The sequence below is a fragment of the Anarrhichthys ocellatus genome, unplaced genomic scaffold, assembly GCF_004355925.1.
Source record: "Anarrhichthys ocellatus isolate YVR2014 unplaced genomic scaffold, GSC_Weel_1.0 scaffold1, whole genome shotgun sequence".
In the NCBI taxonomy this organism is placed as follows: Eukaryota; Metazoa; Chordata; class Actinopteri; order Perciformes; family Anarhichadidae; genus Anarrhichthys; species Anarrhichthys ocellatus.
In genome coordinates this window covers 8,919,399-8,938,468 of record NW_022280031.1, presented here as the reverse complement: position 1 = coordinate 8,938,468, position 19,070 = coordinate 8,919,399, and the positions used below count along the sequence as shown (strand labels likewise).

The following is a 19,070-nucleotide window of genomic DNA, read 5'->3' as shown; positions in this document are numbered from 1 at the left end:
AAAAAAAAAAAAAAAAAAAAAAAAAAAAAAAAAAAAAAAAAAAAAAAGAAAAAAGTTAACTTTGCAATGAATATTTGAGTGGGAGTCGCAGACAGGTCTCGAGCTGTTGATGGCGAGGATGAAAAAGAGTTCACAGCTCATTGATGACACCAACGTGAACACCAACTTCACTGTTTTACAAGTTAAACGGGGCAATTATTGATCAACTTTATTTGTTTGGGACACAACGAATTAAACTTTTAAACATCCAGTCCATTTTCTGCTCTTCAAAACATGATAATGTATCCACAGCGTTGTTTTCAAACCCACCGAATATTTGCACATTTTAAACAAAACAAAATGAAAACAAAAAACCCCAACATGAAACAATACTATTACTGTAGCTCCAACTCATTACACATTAGATTATTGAATTTAAATTCTATGTATTCACAGACTTGATTCATGAAAGCCAACTTGTTCTAGCGGTTGTTTGTTTCTCTGATTTAATCAAACATGCTTTTCAAAATACATTTATAAGAACAAAATGTGCAAAAGGTCCAGGGGCAAAACAAATCCATTTGATTGAACAAACAGAAAATCATGTCATTAATGTTTAGTCAATCATACTGTATTTACAAGAATTGATATTTACAGTGTCAGATTTTCTCCGTCATGCATCGGTGTTGTATTTGAATTGAGAACCAGTATCATTAAACCCATACGGTATGAACACTGTTCTTCACCGTTAAGAGGATTATATTTGGGGAGCCCAGGCAGAGAGTTATCACCATATCTACACTGACTTCTTACTTGCTGCCGATGAAGGCAATTTACAGTAAAATACATGACTGCAAGTCAGTATGGTTGTACATTTTAGGAATATTCCTTTAACAGTGAGCAAAACCTAACCCCGGGCTTCATTTATCGTTTCTTGGGTTTATAATAAATATATTTTTGAATGGATTGATGGGAACTAAGCTGACACAGCTCTTTCCCTAAAAGTGCCAGTGAGATGAGCAGAGAGAGAGAGAGAAACAGAGGGAGAAGGGTGAGGAGATGTATTGGTTGTGAGGTCACTACCAGTCTGCATTATCCCAGGTTTCCTCGGCAGGTTTCGTGGGACTCTTCTTCGTCTTACCCTCTGCGTTCTCCCAGTTGTTGTCCCAGGCCTCCCAGCTCTCCTCTGTGCTATGTTTGTTGTTGGACGCTGCTTCGGAGCCCCAATTGTCCCAACTGTCAGAGCTCTTCTTTGCAGAATTATCCGCGACGGTCCAGCTGTCACTGCTGGGTGATTGCTTGGCCTTTAAGGAGTTGTTGCTGCCAAAGGTTTCCCAGAAGTCCTTTGAGACCGGCTGGGTAGAACTGCCCTGATATCCCTCAGTGGCATCCATGTTCTGGTAGCTCTCTCCGGTACACCTGAACAGTCAAAACACCATCTTCATGTTGCCTTGCATTCATTCACACAGTACAACAGATTTGTTTGTGGGATATAAAAAATAAAACATGTATGAAGTTGTTATTACCCATCCTCCGGTTTTCCCGAGAAGAGATTTGTCAATTTTGAACCAGCTCCCTGAACCTAAAGAACAGACGAGACTTTTAAGCAGCTGCTGCTGTACGTGTTAAAACATTGTGACTTTGTAAGAAACAAATGGTATTTTACTTAATCTGAAAATTAAATCCAATGGTAAACACTAATGGTGGTTGAAAGAATAACTGAAGGAATTTAAATCTCCAAATTGTCCATAAACAATCAATATTAGCTTCACAACAAATTAAACTATTATTCTGCATTTCTAGTTTTAGCAACAGTTAGAGGCAGTAATAATAAAACTGAAAACACACATTTGTTTTCTAACACCAAGTACTCACCACCAGATTAAAAATGGCAGCAAGAAAAACGAGAGATGACATTAAATTAGAATTGTTCAAACATTCATCATCACAGCGAAACCAGTCTCCTTTGAGGGGTCTGCTGCAGGGGGCCGAGGCTGGCCCTGCAGTTTCAGCCTATCTTAAATTAAAAGTGTTGGATCAGTTCCCGGCTCAGGAGACTGGTTTAGCGACTGTACAGCGTGGCAGAGGTCTGCCCGTCCTACCTTGGTTGCCAGCTCATTGATGCCGACTGCCATTTCATCTAGAAATTTGCCATCTTTTACCTGAATGAGCCAAATTATTAAAAACTTTTAAAAACAACAATATCCATCCATTGTTTAACTCACATGTTATAAGCAGCAGTTTGTGATGCGTTTTGTTAATGGCACTGATAATCAACATGAGAAAACAATAACCTTTTGTTTGAATCCAACAAAAGTTTATTCTTCAAGAGAAAATAAGTCCAAAGTAAAAGGAGCTATAACCACTCAGCAAGAGCAAGAAGAGCGTTACAAAAGCGCTTACTATAGAGAGCGTAAATCACAAACGCCAACTGTACATTAGAAGACAAAAACATTTAGTTTAGAACTAGTTTCTCTCAGTCATTGGCCTTTCCAAAATACATCAAGTTTACGTATAGCTAAACAGGACTCATTTGATCTCATTAAAGACACTTCCAGGAGCGGCTCACTTGACAGTAAATAGTTAGAGCAGTTATGTTGAAACAACCCACCAGGACCTGAGGGATTTAGCTTAAAAACAAAGCTTATTCTGATGCAAACGCTTAAACACGCTGAATCTGCAAAGCCAGTGAGCAACTAACTGTCAATTGAGGAGCTACAGGTTGTGTCATTTCATGGCATTTTAACTTTTAACATTGTTTCGTGAAGCTCGACTTTAATTACAAAATTTAAACTAAAAACTGAATGCCTTGATATGAGGCATGATATCTGTTTAAATGTACATTTAAGCCTTGTCCAGTGGCCGACAGTTCAATCTGACTCACATCCGTTCCCAAATAAACAGTTCACAGCTGTGTGCTTCTTTAAATCCCATTGCTGAGTCACTGGAGAAATCAAAGGTTTGATTATTTTTTTTTTTTGCATCCATAAAACTGCAGCTTTTGTCGTTTAATGTAAGCTGGCATGAAGCAGATAAACTGACGCAGACAAGCAGTGCAGAAAATAGCACATTAACATCTGAAGCTGTTTGTTTTCTATAAAGGAGTCTAACCCACCACCAAATCTACAACTTCAAACATCAATGTTACCTTTTCCTGGGTGGGTTTGATAACATTCTCATTTAATGTCTGTCCTAACTCTGCAGCCTGGTTGGAAGTCACAGGGGAGAATTCACTTGAATGAGAAACAGTTAAACATCCACAGTAGAGCAAGACACTGAGCTGCTTGTTCTGAAGTTGCATGAAGCGACAGTCATTCCCATTCACCATGACACTGAGCAAGCACTAGAGGGTGTAATGGTTATAAAAACTTCTCTTATGAGGCAACACTGCATACAATTTCTTACTGAGAGTTTGGTGAAACACTAGAAGCCTTTGTTTATATTCAAAATATTAAAAGACAACATCTTTGCTTTCCTACTCTGCCTCCTAAGATAATCAAAGAAACATGCTACATATAGGATTTATGTCTTAACTCACACAGGACTCTGTGGGTAATACTCTCCTCCAATCGTGAGCACGTATTTGCCCACCGAAACGCACAGCCGGCCAATCAGGATGTGCCTACCCGAATTGTGTGGGCCCTACAGTATATAAGGTAACACACACACACACACATCTGTCTGCCTTTCTCTCTTCAGTGTACAGCAGTTTGCCCGCTGACTGCTCATCTGCACAGATGGAGTCACCTCTTGAAGAATGTCGTCAGTAGCCGTCATGTCCCGGCCTCATCACTGGGACGGATCTTCACGACGCCGGCTTCAAGTGCCCGACGCACGCCGAGAGCGCTGCCCCCTGCCTGCCCAACCATGCACTAGATTCAATGCCAGCAGCAGTGGGATCACTTTCGACGCTTCCATGGGAAGGATGGCAGACAGCTGTGTTATGTGTGCTGCCTTATCTACAGTGGGTTCCGCATGTATTCGGGTAGGCACATCCTGATTGAATGGCTACACCACTATGTCCAGTAGAGGGTGCCACCTGAGCTACAACTACAATATTGTAAATTTAAAATTTTCCTTAGGATTTTTTTTGTTGTTACCGTATTTATAGAAAATAATAGAACAGATGAAGAGCAAACACCTGTACATAAAAAAAATACCAAATGTTGCTCTGCATTGATGTTGAATAATGCCAAACTTAATTGTCTTTAAATACCATTACACTTCTACGGCATGGTTAGCAGTCAACACAAAACCTGTCATGCATAAATGGATAACTATCAATGGATGCGAGTGAACAGTTCCGGGAACAACATTTCTATATTGGGGTAGGAATTAAAGTCAATCCCCATCTCACAATACAGTTTCAAACTGTCTTCCACAGGTTATCCATAAACTCAAAGAATAAGCCCCAAGAAAAGCACAGTATCCAAGCAAAAGCACGTGAAGATGGCGCTCACCATTTTGCAAAATATTTGTAGTGTGACAAAAAACAACTCACAAGCTAACAAAAATGTAAAAAAATGGGTAATGTGTAAAGAAAAAAAAATGATGCAGAAAAAGCACCATGCACTTATTATCTGCTTTACCGGTTCTGGGGGTGCGTTATAGCCCTTTAACTACATCCAGAGAAGGCAAAGAGATATTAAAGTAGTCACACAGTTATTGCAGCTGGACATTTACATTATATGGTAAGAGATTTACCAAAATGTCACACATTGTTTGAACACTACTAATTCCCTTTAGTTATAGGGGTCCTATTCAACAAAACAGAGCTGTCAGAAGAAAACTTCAAACGCAATCTCGACAGACAAAAAGTCGTAGTTCTAGTAACAGGTTACCCGTTATTACATCAGTCTTACCTTTAAGGTTGCTTGGTTTGCAAGTTTAGATGTCTATAGGAGAGGGAAAAGACAAAACAAATATGAATGACCTCTTTATTTTTTATGAGGGTTGTTTTTTGGATTATCTGGATTGTTTTTTTTTTCATGCAGAAAAATCAAATTCCGTACAGCACAAAAACAATAAAGTGTTCATCACGTAAATACACTTACATTATCTTTAGCGATAGTAGCAAACTTGCTAGCTCCAACAGTGAAAGTGCTCCAGCCCTGCAAAAATAAAATTTAAACATTTTAAAAATTGCCACGGGGGAAGAAAAATACAATAAAAGGTACAACTCGATATCCATGGTGACCTACTGAATAAATAGAAGACATGGCATTGTTGATGAAGTCGTCCTCTTTCTTCTCTGGGGTCACTGTGTTGCCAAAGCCAACATACCGATTCTCTTGATTCCCACTATAGCCCCCTCCACTAACGAAGCATGAAGACATAATGTAGAAATAAAACACTTAGGACAAAGAAACCAACAGACAAGTGCCCAATAAAAGAAATGTAGAGAATGTGAGGCTCTCACCTCTGATACGAGTTAACATCATCACTCAACCAGTCTTCAAAAGCTTTGTCTCCAGGTTTTGCTGAGCTTTGTCCCGGTCCTCCAGAGCTGTTTGACAGAAGCATGAATTCACCGCTTTAATGCCCGTCCTGTAATCTGCCATTGCCCATAGTGCTAGTGTGTTAGAAATCACTTTTACCGATGAGAGGATGAAAGGCTGGTCTTGGGTTGAGGAGATGTCCAGTTTCTGGCAGGGGATGTCTCAATGGACCACTCCTTACCCTCGGCTAAAGTTACAACCTGTCATATACAGGATGATCAAAATAAGACACCTTCACAAGCTAGTCATCTCAAAGAGGCCTCAGCAAAAACTAGATCGTTCTGCCAATAGACAAATTGACCAAAGAGCTTTCCACCTGCACACCTCACCTTGTCTCTAAAGAGTGCAGCAGCTTTGCTGTTGTATTTCTCCTGTAACGTCCAGGTCGCATCGTAATCATCTTGGACTTCAAGAAATAGACGGAATATTCCATTTCCTCCCGCTTTCATCTTTTCAAGCTCAATATCTTTCCACTTGTCCATGGTGACAGAGCGCACAAAACTGTGGACGGGGCAGAAAAGATACATTATTATCAGGCTGTCCAGCATTTTCAAATGCATCAACACCACCATAATACGGTCCACTATTCTCACCTGAGATGTACTCCCAGGCCCCTGTGCTTGCCGGAGCACTCAAGACAAATCCAGATCCCATAGGTCACACTGACCCATTGAGGGTTAAAAGCACCACACTCAAAACATAGCTGAAAAACAACAAGGTGTGTTGGACAGTTAACACATTTACACATCTTTGATCCCTGATCTTGCATTTATAAGGAAAATATCTACAGTATACGAAAAGTCCACTAACCCCATGTGTTTTAACATTGTACACAATCATTTCACACTGCAACGTCCGTTAAATAAATAGAACAATACTACATGTATTCATATTGTGCTTTTATCTTTAGTTTAGGACACATATCTGTCAAATATTAGTGCCAAAGATGCTGGCCAACAAGATGTCCACTGGCAGTGAAATTCAGACCTAAAATTACTGCCACCATTTTATTTGATCCCTGATGAAAGCGGGGAAACTTTGTGAAGGAGAGTGAACTTGTGCTACTTTGCAGGCCTCCCAAACACCTGCTACCACCAGCTATGTGGATTATACAGGTCCAGTGAGGGGACACTATTTTGACTAAGAAGTGACGGTTGCTGTCAAGGCTTACATTATTCTCATCTTGGGTTCTCACTTCCTTCAGAACTTTTCTGGTCCTTGGACTCGCCATGTTGACCCACACTGAAAGACAACGGTAGAGGACCTTCTTAAGTAAAACATTTAGTTACCAAAGCAGAGTATGGAATCATCTGTATAGATATGTTCAAAAGACACAAATACTTCTGGGAACAAATACTCTACTACTTTATATCACCATACTACTTCTTGAAAGAAGTGCCTATAATTGAATGAAATCATATCACTAAAGCACTATTTCACATACTGAAGTTATACATTCCTATTGTACCGTCTCTTCAAGATAAAAAGCCACCCTAAAATAGAAGTGACACACTTTGTGTTATATAACAGAGGTCAGATTTAACTTGTGAATTTTAACCAGTCTCTGGTTCAAAGTGAGAACTGTTTTGATGTCGTCATCTAAAACAAACCTGAACCTGCTCCACAGACAGATTGTTTCAGATGAACTGGGCCTCGCCTTGAAAGTGGATGAAAGCAGCAGGCAGGCTGCTGCCAAGGGAAGCGACAAAAAGCTGCAGTAACACCTTCCCAGGATGATACAGGTCAGCTTAATATCCATCAGACCGCACGCTCTCAAAACTAGGGCTGCAACTAATACTAATACTAATACATTTTGGATTATATTTTTGATCACTCCATTATTAGCGTGGCTCTTTTTGTTCAGTTATCGCCAATGGTTGTTATTGCAAAGACAAACTTGGTGATTAATGAAGTACCAGGACACTATGACAGCAGAGATTGTTTGGGTACACATTCACTCATTACACTGATGTAACCCCTACACGGTGGTAAAATTAAATTAATGTTCTCTTTTGAACATATCTATACAGATGACTTAATACTCTGCGTTGATAATCCCGTGAAAAGACTAAAACCAACAATGAATTGATCCTAATAAGAAGTCTATGTAGCCAAAGCCTAATATACATTATTCCTCCTTGTCATAGACCTCTAATGACATCCAAAAACTATGAAAACACATCAGGAAGCCACACGTTACACTAGGTGACATGTCTTCAATGTACATGGACCCTTTAGCTTCTTTAGAGCCTATCCTACACCGACTGCCACAAAGCACTACATATGTACTAATGCATGCCCCGACTCTTAACTCCTGTTTAAACAATGATAGCTAAACTCTACAGTGTCCAGCGGTTTTAGAAACAGACTTGGCGTTTTTTCTTTTCAGAAACTTTATCATTGATATAAAGATTTACATATTCTATGAGAATGAATGGGCCTGGGACAGAGAACCACAGACAGGGCAAGAAATTCATCAATGTATTAGAATAATGCGTGGTTGGTATTTGGTCTTTTTACGATGACGATAAAAAAAATATGGAAAAAGCCAGCTCTACCCTTTAAACTCAGGTATTGAACTGAACAACAACAACAGAACGATAGCCTAATTTATTTACCATCTAATCATGACAGCAGTCGTCTAAAGATACCGATGTTACTATAAAAATAAAAGTAAACCACAGAAACAGTACAATACACAATGCAGCGTCTGTATTAGGGTGGATTGGAACTATTCTCAGATAGGTGTGATGTTTTCACAGAGAGGCACTTCTTCATAAGTCCATACAGACATTCAGGTGAATATGAGGGTGAACGTTAGCAAAGAAAACTCTCACTGGACGGGTGAGTTTACATTCCTTAAAACAGCTTCATTATGAGACAATACAACAGGAGGAAACGTGTCTAGTCTCTGCCCAGCTTTGGCACTTTTGAGGATTCCTAGGAGCAAATTGACAGACAACTTTACGGGTATTTTCTATGAAAACACAGTCAGCTTTAATTTGTCCACGAGAGCGAGGATGTGGGTTAAGCTAATCAGATTGTTCTTTATTTAGACTCCCTTGAAGCAAGGCCTAAATGTAAATAACCATAATTATAAGACAGAAGTTATGGTGACGTCTGTCTCTTCATGAAATGAAACCACAAATGTTGAAACTATTCGTGGTTTCCACACAGAAGTGCAGTCGTGTCAACGCTCCACGTAACAAACACTAACGTTACAGATGTCCGTGGACATTTAAAGGACACACTAGTAAACCGGTAAGACACCGTTGTTGTGTTTTACTTCGCCTTATCATTAAACACGTATTTGTCCCATGGACATTTCACCAACATTTTAAAATGTAAGTGAATTGATGTGGCGACTAACGACAATGCTAACGTTAGCCGTCGACCGAGCTAACTGAACCGTTACCTGTCTGTGATTGATGAACAACGAAGACGTTGTTTTTTTTAGAAGGTCTGCTGCTCCGCCGATACACTCGAAGAAGGCTTTTCTTCTGTGGCGGAGGCACAGCAAATATTATACTGTCACAGACTGTGTCGGGTCAACAGAAGTGTATTGAAACGATAGGCTGCTGATGTTAAGCACCGGTAGCCATGTTCCTGTTTGCATACGTTGGCAGTGCAATGCATCATGGGAGTCCGGATTCCTCTTCCTCGTCTATATTTTGTATCGTGCCCTCTCTCTCTCTTTTCTCTCTCTGCCGCCTCTGCTGCTCCGGAGCGTGCATGTACACGAGAACCGGACCGTGATACGATCACAAGATACACAATCTAAATTTGGCATCACCTGTCATTATCACATCTTAAAAGTAATGTCTTTCTCTGGGCAGAATTAGCAGACATTTACACATTTACACAAAACGGAGATATCTTTCTCCAAATTGGTTACTCCAAATAGACTCAAAAGACACGTGTTGTCATAAAAGGAGATAGATAGAGATAGATAGAAAGATATTTACTTTATACATTTGTTTCGCTACAGCAGCATTTATAGATACAAAGATGGTGTTACTAAGCCATGACAGTGTGATTGTGAACCAGCAGGATGGTCAATACAAGGACCCTGAAACTGAAGCAACTACATTTCACTTAAATCCATTAATCCAAACAATCTTGAAAACAACAAAAATGGAGCGTCTTGATTTGATGACCAGCAGTTTACAGTCTGCACATATCATGTAGCTGAACTACAATGTCCCTTGTCTCTGTAGCTCAGCACCCACAGTTATTTTCTGTGACTTTTTAGTTTCTAGCACCCAATAAATGTAAACAGCCAGAAATTAAATCTTAAAATTATTTGAGTCAAACTACAACAAAAAAAACCACAGCTGAGAATAGTGGGATCATTTTGAGCTAGCCAACATGGCCAACAGCCTCTAAAGTGGCTCATTTTAAACTCAAGCACTTTCCCAGGAACGATTTTAGGAACTCAAAGTCAGGTGTACAGTGACGTATTTTTTCATATCCACACAAATCAAATGATCAAGTTCTTTATAAAGGAAATATTTATATGACTAATTATACTATACACAGAAAATGAATAAATAAATGATCAAATAAACAAAATTAATGTAATGAATGAAGAATATCATGAACAGTACAATGAATAACGATGAACCACAACTAAATGAATATAGGATTACATGTGACCAGAATCAGTGAATCATTCCTTCCCCTCTGTGGTTCTGTGCTGTGGGTGAGATACAACTAGCAGGAAGAGTAATTAAAGAAATCCAGTTTATATGGCAGGAAGCTACAAGAATTATAAACAGAGTTGGCTGTCAGGAAATTAACTATACATAACTTTATAAAATCGGAACTTTCCTCTATGACCTGATCGTAATCCAAAAGTTGGAGTTATAAAACATTCAGCCGTAACGGTTTGTGTGCCATGGTTGATCCAAAGTCCTATCTTGAGCCTGTCCAGGCATATGATTAATAACCACTTAGTGTGAGACCAGTTCCTGTAAGAAGTTTATTAGTTCAGATTGTGACACTTCAGTCTACTACACTAATATCACGTTTAGTTGTTAAACTGTAATTTAACAACTGCTATGTGGCGCAGCATTTACTGCCGGAATGCAGCCTTCATTTTGCTTTTGTTGTGTCAAATGAATGCAAACCTCCGTTTTACAGCATCCTTATTAGTCTTTAATTTACCCTAAATTATGCTCTAGAAATCTGCCTTCAGAGATTTAATTTTAAACATGACCGATGCGTGTAATTTTTAGGAATCTATGAAGGATTAAAGTACAGTCTGTGCTGATTGGGCCTATGCTCCTCACACAAAGCCATTAGCTCTTATCTGATAAAAATAGAGGTATAAAGTTATGTCCCTGCTGCTGGGGGAGCAACTGTGAGCTGTCCATCATCATGAACGTGTCTACAAGTTTGAAGATGCGCCTGCCGGCGTTCGTGCTACTGTCAGAGGTTGTCATGTTAGTACTTTATGCTTTTTTTGTCACTTATGATGATAATGCCAATGCTAAGCTGCAAAACAACGAGACCAACCCGATGGAGAACTCCGTTTATCAAGACTATCCCTACTTTGCCGACGTGCAGATGATGATCTTCATAGGCTTCGGGTGCCTGCTGGCCTTCTTCCGATTCTATGGCTTCAGTGGAATGGTCTTCAACTTTCTTACGGCTACATTTTCGATCCAGTGGGCGATCCTGATTCAAGGTTTCTTCCAGTTTTACTATGCTGGTAAAATTCACCTGGGAGTGATCAACCTGCTGTATGCAGAGTTTGCCTGTGCTGTGGTGCTCATCTCTTTCGGAGCTGTGCTTGGGAAGACCAGTCCTATTCAGCTCCTGGTCATGGCTTTACTGGAGATCCCTTTCTTCGCTGTGACAGAGTGGGCTGTATTGAAATACATTAGAATCACTGATGCAGGTGGCTCTATTCTTATTCACCTGTTTGCTTGCTACTTTGGTCTAGGGGTGACGTTTGCGCTGTACCGCCCGAGCCTGAATGAGGGACACTCTAAAGAGATCACTAGTTATCACTCTGACATCCTCTCTTTAATGGGAACCTTGTTTCTCTGGGTGTTCTGGCCTTCATTTAACTCTGCTCTGACCTTTAAGGGTGACGATCAACACAGAGCAATACTCCACACTTTTTTAGGTCTAAGCTCATCCACTATCACCGCCTTTGCACTCTCAGCAGTGTTCAATAAGAGAGGCAAGCTCACAATGGCTGATATTCAGAACGTGACTCTGGCAGGTGGCGTGACTGTTGGGGCTTCTGTGGACATGATGATTTCCCCTGTAGCCGCGTACGCCCTGGGCATCATGGGCTGCACTGCCTGTTTCTTTGGATACAGGTACCTGACCCCCTTTATGGCCCGGCACATGAGGATCCAAGACCAGTGTGGTATTCACAACCTGCACGGACTCACTGGCCTCATATCATCCACAGCAGGGATCTGTGCCATCCTCCTAGCCACTGAAGAAACCTACGGGCCCAGCATGTACCAGATCTTTGCCCATCGTGCTCCACCTGAGGGAGATCCGAAGCTCCTGGAAATGCAGAGGCTGATTCCTGGACTGAAGCCGGGCTTGGGTCGTACTGCGCAGGAACAAGCTCTCTACCAGGTGGCAGCTATCTTCTCCACCATCGCAGCATCTGCAGTTGGTGGGCTGCTCACTGGTTGGGTCATAAAGCTGCCCTTCATGGCATCCCCATCTGACGAGGACTGCTTTGATGATGATGTTTTCTTTGACATGCCCTCTGACTTTGACAGTGTAAAAGGGCCCAAGACCTCCATAAGCCATGAAGAAAAGATACAAATGAGCTCCATGAACACAAAAGTCGACACAGGGAGGCAGTCATTGTGAGTCATTCCATTTTTGAATTATAGCCATTACTATCGTTTCAAAATTGAGATATTTTTCACACTTGTTGCAAGAGTTTCAGATGTATGATTTATTATCACTCCTGATGGAGGGATGACATGTATTTGGAATTTGAGCTAAAACATTCCACTGAACCTAAACATCAGCCCCTCACCAAAAGCTGTTTACTGTTGAAGTTGGAGTACTGCATGCAAAATGGCAAAGGGCAATTAATAAAATGAATAAAATGTATTTGCTTTCACATTATATGTCAAGAAATTGTGAAATAAATTATTTTATACATTGCACATTTTCCTTCGAGTTACATATTAAAGCCATGGTCGAAATAAATCATTGGCTTCACTCGACATGCATCATATCATTTGTGTTGTATATCTGATTACAGGGCTGGACAGAATCCACCAAAACGAGTTGAAATGAGCATCCTTAAAAGATAGTAATTACACTGAATATCTTGTGCTGCTCAAATGGGAGCAGAAGAAAAGTATAAAACATGACATATTTAGAGACGTTTTTGATATGGTAATATCAAGCACTAAGACTTAAGACAACAGTTACAGTCAGGTAATCATCCCATTGAATTAGATTTCAAATTCTGAACAAAAGCGTCTCCTTTTCAATTAAGAGTGTACTGAATAATGAGCATTGGACCATTTGGTTAAATGTAGAGAGAATCATGTCTCATATGATGTCTACTCATCCCCATGGTTATGTTTAACTGAACCAACTTACTGTCACTGCAGTTAAACATACATTTTTGATGTATAAACTATGGATTTGAAACTAATGTAAGTACATTTGAATCCATTGAATCAATGTCATTGCAAAACCATTTCAGATACAGCATTTCCTTTTCTTTTTTTTCAACGTCACATCTGGAGTTGGTTTCTTTCTTACTATAATACTTACAATCCTGTTATTCTGTTTCACTGCTATTCGGCACCATTTGATTCAAAAGCTATCACTACCCAGCCCAATAAAGTGTGTGCTGCTCATCCAAGTCAAAGAGTGTAAAACATCAAACATATGAGATATCTTTATATGATGTATAAACACCTGCTCAATGCCAAATCTCCTGCCAACTTCTCTGGAAATATAAGCAGAGCGAACTATTCTGTATTTGATTCCTCAATGATAAAGTTGTTTGAATTACACTGTAAGGCCTTGCATCTTATTTATTAGTTTATTTATCTATATTATTGGGCCACTTAAGCGCTTCGTGTTTAAGTCCACAACAAGTTTATTGTGTCCTTAAGAAAAAAGATAACACCAGATACCACATAACATATAGTGATTGCCTGCATTAAAACACATGCCATTAGTTACAAAGGTTGAGGAATTACATCACCACACTGTCTTTTATTAAATATTAAGGTCAACAATGGGCCTTATCTAATCATGGACAACGGGAAAAGTTCTGCTCAGGATCCATGTATATTGATATGAGGTTTATAACACCCACAGATTGCTGATAAACACTTTGATCATCTTCTTCATGGAAAAAGATAAAGCATAAAGAAAAATGCATTCAACATTCTGATTTAGTTTCATCAGCTTTATTAAGAACATCACACCACTGCGACCATGACTTGAAATTTGACCTCTAAGTGAAAATGATGGACCGTCACAGTAGCCTCTGTACTGTGTGGTTGAAAACAAAGATTTCAGTTCAGTTTGATGGTGTCAATTTACCCACCTCATTATCTGCATTGCTCTATTTCTTAACATTCAACAGCTGTACGCTATCTTATTTTGCAAAGTTCAAGGTGAAAGTGGAAAACGCACACATGGTCTTCCGCTCTGTAAGCTAACCTGTGTTTTGTTTTTGTCACAACTTTACATAACTCACCACCGACACTAAAAAAGGCCTACTTTAAACAAAGTTGACTTTTTACAATCTGTTAGAGTTGCTTATTATTGCAGTAACCCTTTTTATCAGGTCAGATATGACAGGTTGAAACATTAACCAAGTAAGTGACATTAATTCAAGCCCAGGAAAGATTACAGGAGCTGGCATTTACAATATGAATTGCTTTATATGACAAGTCAGATATTGATTAGTGGGAATGTAATTTGAAGTCCCTTTCTACTCAAAACGCACCAGCAGGATATTGTCACAAGCGTTGAAGCCAAATGTGATGAGAAAACCTGGAAAAAGCAAACAAACTTTTTGGTGGAACACATCAGAAACAAATTATTGTTCAAAGCAGAGTATTTGTCTTCAAACACGTCAGGAGGGGATCTTAAATAATCAATGGGTATAATTTCAGTAAAGACACACAATTAATAAATCCCAGTGTGATTTAGGAGAGAAACAACAGTCAAAGATATATTTTAAATAATTAATCAAATGCTTTGCAGAAACACCAAACAAGGCAAGTCAAAAATACAACTAATACAATTCAGTTAGTGTGCATGAGCGGTATGACATGCACTACTGAGCTACACAGAGGGGTTGACATTTTTGATGACAAACAACAAACAGTGCCATCCTGTGGCGGCAGGTCAAGATGCACAAAGACCATGTAAGGCATCTCAGAGATGGTTGGCGTAGCCCTCTCTGCTGTCTGCAGTGTCGACAGTTTTGGTGCGCTGATTTTGCACAGAAGCATACAGATCAGACATGGTGGAGACGCCGTCAGCGTTGCCTTCATCCTCCTTCTCTGACTCCGGCGCCTCCTCTAAATGAACTACGTCTGAGTACTGTATCTGTGGAGAGACACGGCCAGACTGCAGCCTGGGAGCCTTCAGGTTCAGGTTGGCATAGCAGTCCTGAGTTTTGGACTGGAGAGAGGAACAAAAAAACAATAATGCAATGTCTTCACACAACATTATATGTACAGGACAGGTTTAAAGAGAATTATAGCAAAGTTATCAAATATGATCCAACACAATCCTCTCCTTTCCTTACAAAGGCCCTCTGAACCGCATGTTCAACAGATGAGACCTCAATCTTTGAAAAGGAGTTTAAAGACTCTACCTGTGACTCCGGATTGACTCTATGTTGATCCCTCAAAGATGAAGAGTGTTGAGGCTCAACTTCTATGAACGAAGCCATGCCTGTGGAAAACAGGTTTATCACATTGTAAACAGACACAGATGAAGGCATTGAAAGAGACAGACATGTACAATGTACTTACTTGACTGCAAGCCTATGTTTCCATAAATAGGATTATCTTCCATCTGCCTTTGGCTCCGTCTTAAATTGGACATACAAAGAGGATAATGTGTTTTATTTTTTTCAGTTTGGTAATGACTTCTGAAAAAGCAGACCGTTAAAGAGGAAATAAAGCTGCCCTTTCTTTTGAACAGTGAATATATGATACATACATTTGTCTTGTCCTTGGTTTACATAGCCCTTTTCCTGTCGCAGTATAAAGAAAAATACTCTCAACATCAGATACAGAATGTGAATTTGTGTTCACTGGATTTTTCACAAGCAAATAATTTATTTACCTGAGGAACATTTTGATACGCAGCAAAAAATATTCCAACACAGTGAGAGGACCAGCACTATGGTGATGATGCCGAATATCACCTGTAGATTCAATGGAACACACAAAAAACTCCAACCTGGAGAGACAAAGAAAAAATAAGGATCATTTATGATAATTGAATACTCTTTCAATAATAATATGTGTTGGATATGTTTTTTCCACAAGAAAGGTAAGCTATAAAAATTCATAAGATCTTATTGACACGTCCTGCATTGAAAAATCCAGAACCTATGAATGCAAATATTCTCATTTTAAGAAGTTTAAATGCAAAACATGAGAAGTCCATTCTTAGTGTCTGGAAGCTTTAAGTTTATATGTTACACTTAACCACATGTATATGAGTTTTGAGAAAACCTTTGCAGACACAGATACAAAAACCACCTGCACAGTGAGGTGACAGTGCTAACCACTGAACCACAATATCTGCCAACTCAAAATCTATTTTAGAAACTAAGGGAAATGTCAAGTTTATTTATGGAGCACATTTCACACAGAGAGACAGCCGAAATAGCACAATAATAGAGCATATAAGACATTGAAAAAGCTTAATAGATTTTTAAAAGGAAAAAACATTTAGACAACACTGTAAATTTAAGAACACTGAAATTGATTTGTGTCCACTGTCACAGTTTGTATGGTATATGGTATCAGTTTTTTTTTGGAAAAATGTCATTTAGTTTTTTGTTCACCTATTTTCCAACACAATCCATATCTGAACCAATACCCATCCTCATTATAAGGGCAGGTAAGTTGTAATACTCTGATTTGTGTTTGTCAAACCTGGGCCATGTAGTCCTTTGGTTGGGTTTGTCACATGGACTGCAATGCTAGCTAAAACAAGGTTAGACAAAAATATAACTTAATGCGCAACATTTAAAGGAGTAAGTGTCAGCAGACTGTTTCATTCCCTGCTTGGGAAACAAGGCAATAAAACAAATCATGAAAGCAGATTTACACATACAGAATGTCAGTGGAGCTGCTCAGTGGATCTGCTCAGTCGTCTGCAGCAGAAGATGAGGTTATAACTGAGACGTTACTGCATACGTGAATGTGTGCAATATGTGATTGCACAGTGCAGCAGGTTTGTGTTGCAAGAATACATGCTCAGCAAACAACGTTGGATGCATTTCCTCTCTCCAAAAACATTTGCAAAGCCTTGTTTCAATGCAACTCACTGCAGTACTCTGACGTTTCACTGAGCCTGTCTCTCATCAAGTGAGAAAGTATTCAATCTCCGTTTCTTCATCTTCACCACAACATTAATGTAAAATGCTTTTTAAAATCTCATTTTTGTCCCTGTCACTTTTATTGTTTCAGGCTATGTCTCACTGCACTCTCAAACTGTTCAAACACCATTCCACACAAAATCTAACAAATTAATAGATACATAAATGTATTGAATTGTTATTTGTTATTAAAATAATTCATATTTAATCATACATTAGCAACTAGGTAAAATGATCAGGAATTACTTAATTAATTCAATTGTGAACCAATTAAATGCAAAAACAAAAAGTCATCGTACTTATCATTTCCTGGGAAAAGACTCAGCTCTTCAAAAATAAACGGAGTGAGACCTCTCTAGTTTCTACACTAGCAAATGTTACCATGTTACCTAACTAGTAGCTGTAGTATCAATGTCTTCTAAGCTGTACTTAATGTGGCTGAATGCGGCATATGCCATTGATGACCTTTCAATCACACATCAACCCTTACATCAAGAATGATCATGGTAACATCTCACACTGGATGACATTTTCTAAATCTTTAATCAAGACTTACCACCTTGTTGTGTCTCATTGCATCTGCTGCCCATGGTAATGAAGCTTTAATCAAGGACAATTCCCTCTGTCTCTGTCTCTCTGTCTGTCTGTCTCTCTGTGTCTCTCTTACTATACTGCAAATGTGACAAACAAGACAACGGCATCTGTTGCATGTTTATCGTCACACGGTGTGATGCATACTCGAGAGAAGAAACAGTTTTTTCAAAGGATTGTTAACACGTAGCAGGATGTGTGCTTTTGCAGAAAACCACAAACTTTGTGTAGACTGAAAATTACATCAAAGCAACAAGAAGTGAGGAAGTGAACCTCTTTTGACAATATTGGGGAATATTATAGGTAAAACAACCAATTTTCACATAAATTACTCTGAAAATTCCTTTTGGTATCTTTGAGAAAGTAAATTGTCACTTTCATTGGCTTGTGTATGCATTCTATTTATCATTCTGTCATGTTTCAATATCTTATCAGAGGACAAATTTCCCCCTCAACATTCAAGGAAACAGGATAGATTTAAATAAAATGGTGCATTGAGTCATCAGCTTAGTGCTGTTATCACATATCTTGTTATAAAGCTGTCAAGTCACCCGTGAGTTGCTTGGACAAAAATATACCAGTGACAATGACTAAGACTAAGTGTGAAGAAAAACTCCATTATCAGCATCGTAAAAAAGGAAGTAAACCTCTCTCTGTAGCTGGACCTGCTAAACCTGGCTGCAGCCGGCCAAACACACTTTAAATTAGTGAAAACAACTGACATCTTATAGGAGATCGCCAAGATTATAGATCCATTAATGGCTGTGTTTACATGCAAACTAGTGTCCTGGTTTTAAGTCTCGTCCTAGTTCTGATCATATTGGGACATGGACCACAGTTAAACCTGGTTATGCAGCTCTCTGTACGCCTGATTGAGGATAAACCAAAATGTTCTATTCTCTAGACTTCACCGTCACCTGATGACCACTGCAAGGTGACTTGAGATGCATACACGGTAGAGAATGATCAGAGAGATGACGGGGTGAAAGGTCACAAAGGGCGTAGCCACAAACACACAAGCCACCGCTGATTTACACCAATAAAGACTGCTCATCTTTGAAGATTGAAATGTTGTAGTTTGAATAATGAATGAAAACAGCAAAGCCTTCGCTGTTTAAATCACATAAAGTTTCTTAATCATAACATTTTTCTTACATGCACACTTCTCCACATTTGATTTGAATGTCAATTCAGTGAAGCGGCGACGCAGACCTGACACATCCTCCAGCTGGTCCCGAGGTCTATTTTTACTCATCGCACCCACCAACACTGGATGCCTGGTTTCCTGCAAGGTGTGTGGGCAACTTTAGGTCAAGCCATGTCCATCTTCACAATATGATACACGCAGTTATTTTAAGAGATGGATGTGCAGAAGGAGGGTATGTGTGAGTTTTTAAGGATTTTTCAAAGGAAGC

The 19,070-nt window shown here is 39.3% G+C and overlaps 3 protein-coding genes across 9 annotated transcripts; 1 reads left to right on the top strand and 2 right to left on the bottom strand.

The window, feature by feature from the left end:
• Window positions 1-193: 193 nt before the first annotated feature.
• On the bottom strand, window positions 194-9,101 carry arfgap1 (ADP-ribosylation factor GTPase activating protein 1). Of its 5 annotated transcripts, none has more exons than XM_031848838.1 (13): window positions 8,893-9,101; window positions 6,649-6,719; window positions 6,071-6,180; window positions 5,807-5,978; window positions 5,577-5,677; window positions 5,399-5,485; window positions 5,181-5,295; window positions 5,034-5,090; window positions 4,842-4,874; window positions 4,569-4,598; window positions 2,082-2,141; window positions 1,506-1,561; window positions 194-1,398 (listed from the first exon to the last, which is right to left on the bottom strand). In XM_031848838.1, exons 2-13 carry the CDS (start codon window positions 6,706-6,708, stop codon window positions 1,059-1,061), a joined length of 1,221 nt encoding a protein of 406 aa, XP_031704698.1. In that variant the 5' UTR covers window positions 6,709-6,719; window positions 8,893-9,101; the 3' UTR covers window positions 194-1,058. The 5 variants fall into 5 exon arrangements, with proteins under 5 accessions (XP_031704698.1, XP_031704622.1, XP_031704870.1 ...); XM_031848762.1 differs by lacking the exon at window positions 4,569-4,598 and adding an exon at window positions 3,128-3,184; XM_031849010.1 differs by lacking the exon at window positions 2,082-2,141 and having other exon boundaries at window positions 1,506-1,555.
• Window positions 9,102-10,856: 1,755 nt separating this feature from the next.
• LOC116384083 (ammonium transporter Rh type B-like) lies at window positions 10,857-12,323 on the top strand. Its single transcript, XM_031848445.1, has one exon. It carries the CDS (start codon window positions 10,857-10,859, stop codon window positions 12,321-12,323), a length of 1,467 nt encoding a protein of 488 aa, XP_031704305.1.
• A 1,563-nt stretch (window positions 12,324-13,886) lies between these two features.
• LOC116385177 (uncharacterized) lies at window positions 13,887-17,776 on the bottom strand. Of its 3 annotated transcripts, none has more exons than XM_031850533.1 (6): window positions 17,621-17,776; window positions 15,798-15,914; window positions 15,672-15,705; window positions 15,482-15,540; window positions 15,322-15,401; window positions 13,887-15,125 (listed from the first exon to the last, which is right to left on the bottom strand). In XM_031850533.1, the coding sequence occupies exons 1-6, from the start codon at window positions 17,652-17,654 to the stop codon at window positions 14,877-14,879; spliced, it is 573 nt and encodes a 190-aa protein (XP_031706393.1). In that variant the 5' UTR covers window positions 17,655-17,776; the 3' UTR covers window positions 13,887-14,876. The 3 variants fall into 3 exon arrangements, with proteins under 3 accessions (XP_031706393.1, XP_031706467.1, XP_031706307.1); XM_031850607.1 differs by having other exon boundaries at window positions 17,624-17,776; XM_031850447.1 differs by having other exon boundaries at window positions 15,798-17,776.
• Between the last annotated feature and the right edge of the window lie 1,294 nt (window positions 17,777-19,070).